This window comes from Nicotiana attenuata, chromosome 6 (assembly GCF_001879085.1).
Source record: "Nicotiana attenuata strain UT chromosome 6, NIATTr2, whole genome shotgun sequence".
Lineage (NCBI taxonomy): Eukaryota > Viridiplantae > Streptophyta > Magnoliopsida > Solanales > Solanaceae > Nicotiana > Nicotiana attenuata.
Window position 1 is genome coordinate 70929204 of NC_031994.1, and position 5840 is coordinate 70935043.

The 5840-nt window shown below is 35.8% G+C and overlaps 1 protein-coding gene across 1 annotated transcript; it reads left to right on the forward strand.

Moving 5' to 3' along the window:
• LOC109227958 lies at positions 1463-2456 on the forward strand. The gene is made up of 2 exons (XM_019393148.1): positions 1463-2235; positions 2306-2456. Exons 1-2 carry the CDS (start codon positions 1463-1465, stop codon positions 2454-2456), a joined length of 924 nt encoding a protein of 307 aa, XP_019248693.1.

The window sequence follows — 5840 nt, forward strand, 5'->3', positions numbered from 1 at the left end:
TATTTTTGTCGATGTCCTAGCAGTTCTTGAGATAAAGAAGGTAAGCAGAATTAGTACTATAATACCCATTGGCAGAAATTTAAGGTTAGAAGCCGTGTTAGCAGCGTAGGCTTGAGTTTCTCCTGGATGAAAAATTAGGAATTTTTAAGGTTCTCCAATAAATAAATAAAATCATAGCAACAGGGCAGGCTAAGTATTTTTAGTAATGTATTTTCTGAAATCTGGTGTGATGAATCACCTAAGTAATCTTCGATCCATCGCTTATTAGTTATTATCATGATTGATTTTTCTATAAAGTGGAAGATTCTAGTAAAATCATAAATCACTACCATGTGTTATCTATAAATCTCTCATATATTATTTGTGATCTTTTAAATGATCTATAGTTGATTGCTTATTAGTTATTATCAGGATTATTTTTTATAAAGTGGGAGATTATAAAGTGCCTATGTGTTACCTAGAAATCGATCATATTATTTATGATCGCCTAAGTGATCTCTAGTTGATCGCTTATTAGTTATTACCAGGATTATTTTTTATATAGCGGGAGATCCTGATGAAATTATAGATCATCTATGTGATGTAGAAATCGCCCATGCGTTATTTATGAGCCCCGAAGTAATTTTCATTCAATTGCTTATTCTGGTGAAATCATAGATCGCCAATGTATTATTTATGATCGTCTAAGTGATTTTTAGTTAATAACTGTTACAAAATAGTTAGTAAATGTGGATGTCCACTACTCCCACTACTTTCACCCATGATGTAAATTACCTCTCACTACTCATCACCATTATGATTGTAACTCCCACACCTCCATAACCTCTCCCCATGATCTTCCCCCATGATCTCAATTGTTAATGTCATGTTTAAGACAATGATTTTGTAACCTTCATATGTAATAGTATAAATAGAGGCATGAAATGTGAGATGGAATACACTTGAACATTTGATGAAATAAGAAAGTTATCTCTTCTTCTCTTATTCTACTTATCTTCTTGTTTTATATTGTTACTTTGAGCTACATTTTTTAACATGTTATCAGCACGAAGTTGAGCTCTTTTTGTTGTTCAGGTATATTTGTTCATTTTATTTTTTTTCGTTGTATATTTTGATTTCATGATTAGTGTCTTTAATATGTCATTTTATAATTTCTCACATCTCTAGATATATGTAAAAATAACGAATTCTATGTTTCTTTATTTTAAGTTTTTTGCATGATTGTCATATGAAAGTTGCTAATTTTTATGTTAATAGAATTAATTGAGAGAAAATATTTTGTTCTAGTTAACATCAAAGATATACTAATTATTTGAAGAAGAAAAAATAGTATTCTTTTCTATGGAATTATCACTTTAGTATATATGTAGATCACAAATTTGATATTATGTCAATTTTTAAGATTCGTTATTCTATTATCCTAATGATTTCTAATTAGTTATCTTCTTTGATAGTTTTTACTATGTCGAATTTGTCAAAGCTTGAGTTTGTGGCACTTGACATTTCTGGAAAGAATTACCTATCATGGGTTCTCGATGCTGAGATTCACTTAGCCGCTAAAGGCCTTGGTAACACCATTACTCAGGGTAATGAGGCATCAAGCCAAGACAAAGCAAAGGCCATGAGTTTCCTTCGTCATCATTTGGATGAAGGTTTGAAGGTTGAATATTTAACAGTGAAAGATCCACTTGAATTGTGGACTGGCCTGAAGGAAAGGTATGATCACCTTAAGGCTACGGTATTGCCAAGGGCTCGATATGAGTGGATGCACTTACGGTTGCAAGATTTTAAGACCGTAAGTGAGTATAACCCTGCTGTATTTCGAATAACTTCCCAATTAAAATTATGTGGGGAAGTTATGAATGATGAGGATTTGCTGGAAAAGATTCTTACGACTTTTCATGCCTCAAATATGGTATTACAGCAGCAATACCGTGAAAAGGGTTTTAAAAAGTATTCTGAATTGATCTCATGCCTTCTGGTGGCTGAGCAACATAATACCCTTTTGCTGAAAAATCATGAAGCCCGTCCCACAGGGTCAGCTCCGCTTCCTGAAGCGAATATGGCAACTAGACGTGATAAGTCTGGAAAAAGACAAAATAATAATCATGGCCATATGAATGTACGTGGGCATGGCAATGGTAAGAGACGATATAATAGTCGTCATCGTGGTGGTCATGGCAAACGAGAGAACAATATGGGTTCTCAAAAACAATCCTTCAAGAGGCAAAAGCGGTAACTGCCACCGCTGTGGCATGAAAGGTCATTGGAAAACTGAATGCCGTGCACCTGAGCATTTTGTCAGGCTTTATCAAAACTCCATCAAAAGAAAGGCAAATAATGTTGGAGCATCTTCTGCTAATACCCCAGTGGAGTCACACTTGACCTTTAAAAATAATTTTGAGGCAAGGCCTTCAAAAAAAATGATGACAATGCCGAGGCAAATCTTGCTTTGAATGATGATGATTTTCAAGGCCTCGATGATCTTACTCATTTGGAAGTTGAAGACTTCTTTGGAGATCAAAACTAAAGTTTGATCATTTTACTGGGGAATGCAATTATGTTATTTTTTATTTTCAGTGGTTTTTTTTGTCTCGTTCTAAAGTTGTTTTTTTATTTTCAAGTAGTACTTAAGTTGTCTTATGTTGTCGTTGGTGATGTTAGTTTTTTCCGTATTTCTCATGATGTACTTTTTTTTTATGAAGAATATAAAATTCCCCAGTCTTCAATTGGATCCAAGATGAGTAATGAAGATTTATGCCTTTTGGATAGTGCTACAACTCACACAATATTAAGAGAAAAGAAATTTCTCTTATTTGGTTATGAAAAAGGCTTATGTTAATACAATATCTGGTAGTACAAAGTTAATTGAGGGCTCTGGAAGAGCGGCCTTATTACTACCTGGAGGAACGATATTAACTATTAATAATGCATTGTATTGTAGTAAGTCTCAAAGAAACTTGTTGAGTTTCAAAGCTTTTCGCCAAAATGGCTACCATGTTGAGACCTCTAACGAAGGAAAGGTTGAATACCTTTATATTACTACAATAAAAGCGGGGAAAAATGTGTGCACAAAAAATTACCCGCATTTTCTTCTGGGTTGTACCACACAAATATTGGTATGGTTGAATCACATGCCATAGTAAACAAAAGGTTTACTACTTCTAATGATTTTATCATTTGGCGTGACAGGTTGGGCCATCCCGGTTCTAACATGATGCGCAGAATAATGGAGAATTCAAATGGGCACACATTGAAGAATAAGAAGATTCTTCAATTTAAGGAATTCTCTTGTGCTGCTTGTTCTCAAGGAAAATTGGTTATTAAACCATCAGCAGCTAAAGTTGGGATTGAATCCCCTGCATTTCTGGAACGTATACAGGGTGATATATGTGGGCCTATACACCCTCCATGTGGACCATTCAAGTATTTTATGGTCTTGATAGACGCATCTACAAGATGGTCACATGTGTGCTTATTGTCAACTCGTAATATGGCATTTGCGAGATTGTTGGCCCAAATAATAAGGTTAAGAGCACAATTTCCAGATTATGCAATTAAGACAATTCGTCTTGATAATGCTGGTGAATTTACATCTCAGGCCTTTACAGATTATTGTATGGCCACTGGAATAAAAGTTGAGCATCCGGTTGCTCATGTTCATACTCAAAATGGTCTAGCAGAATCATTGATTAAACGACTTCAACTAATAGCTAGACCATTGCTAATGAGGACAAAACTCCCCCTTTCAGTGTGGGGACATGCTATTTTGCATGCAGCAGCACTTGTGCGCATAAGGCCAACCAGTTATCATAAAGTCTCCCCATTACAGTTGGCTTTTGGTCAGGAGCCAAATATTTCCCATCTAAGAATTTTTGGATGTGCAGTATATGTTCCAATTGCTCCACCACAACGCACAAAGATGGGTCCCCAAAGAAGGTTGGGAGTATATGTTGGTTATGAATCTCCTTCTATTGTTAAATATTTGGAGCCTATGACAGGAGATTTGTTTACAGCCAGATTTGCTGATTGTCATTTTGATGAATCAGTTTTTCCAACATTAGGGGGAGAAAATAAACAGCTAGAAAAAGAGATAGATTGGAACGTATTATCTCTATCTCATTTGGATCCTCGTACAAATCAATGTGAACAAGAAGTTCAAAAGATCATTTATATGCAAAATATTGCAAATCAATTGCCAGATGCATTTACTAACCTTCCACGGGTTACTAAATCGCATATTCCAGCTGTAAATGCTCCAACTCGAGTTGATGTCCCAGCTGGACAGTATGATGATGCAAATGAGTCTAGGCCACGCCTTAAACGTGGTAGACCAATTGGTTCCAAGGATAAGAATCCCCGAAAAAGGAAAGGAGCAAATGATCAAGTTGATCATAACATAGAGGCAATTGCTCAAGAGGAACATAAGGACATAGCAATTAATAAGACCTCACAGGAGGTTCTAGTACCTGGAAATGATAAAAATGAAGAGATCTCAATAAGTTATGTCTCTACAGGAAAAAGGTGGAACCGAAATAACGTTGTGGTTAATAACAATTTTACATATAATGTTGCAATTAAAATAATGCAACAAGATGAGGATCTTGAGCCAAAATTTGTCGATGAATGTAGACAGAGAAATGATTGGCCAAAATGGAAAAATGCAATTCAAATGGAATTGGCTTCACTCGAAAAATGTGAAGTTTTCGGACAAATAGTCCGAACGCCTGAAGGTGTCAAGCCAGTGGGGTACAAATGGGTTTTTGTGCGAAAACGAAATGAGAAAGGTGAAGTCGTAAGATGTAAAGCACGACTTGTGGCACAAGGGTTTTTGCAAAGGCCTGGCATTGATTATATGGACACATATTCTCCTGTGGTAGATGCAATTACCTTCAGGTATCTAATAAATCTGGCAGTCCATGAAAAGCTTGATATGCGATCGATGGATGTTGTCACAGCCTACTTATATGGCTCACTGGATAATGAAATTTTTATGAAAATCCCTGAAGGATTTAAAGTTCCTGAAGCACATAAAAGTTCAAGAGAAACTTGTTCAATAAAACTTCAGAAATCCTTATACGGATTGAAGCAATCAGGGAGGATATGGTACAATCGCCTTAGCAAGTATTTGCTAAAGGAAGGGTACAAAAATGACCCTATTTGCCCTTGTGTCTTTATTAAGAGGTCTGGATCTGAATTTGTCATCATAGTTGTGTATGTTGATCACTTGAATATCATTGGCACTTCTAAAGAGCTTCCAAAGGCAATAGAGTGTTTAAAGAAAGAGTTTGAAATGAAAGATCTCGGTAAGACAAAATTTTGTCTTGGCCTACAAATTGAGCATGTACCAAATAGAATTTTTGTCCATCAATCAACATATACTGAAAAGATTTTAAAGCGATTTTACATGGATAATGCACATCCATTGAGTACCCCAATGGTTGTGAGATCGCTTGATATAAATAAAGATCCATTTCGGCCTCAAGAAAATGATGAAGAGCTCGTTGGTGATGAAACTCCATATCTTAGTGCAATTGGGGCACTGATGTATCTTGCCAACAATACTCGACCAGATATTGCTTTTGCAGTGAGCTTATTAGCAAGATTCAGCTCCTCCCCAACAAGAAGACATTGGAATGGTGTTAACCATATATTTAGATATCTTCGGGGAACCATAGATATGGGATTGTTTTATTCTAATGAATTCAAGTCAGAAATGATTGGCTATGCCGATGCAGGTTATTTGTCTGATCCACATAAAGCCCAATCTCAAACAGGCTATTTGTTTACATATGGAGGTACTGCTATGTCATGGCGTTCAATGAAACAAACAATAGGTG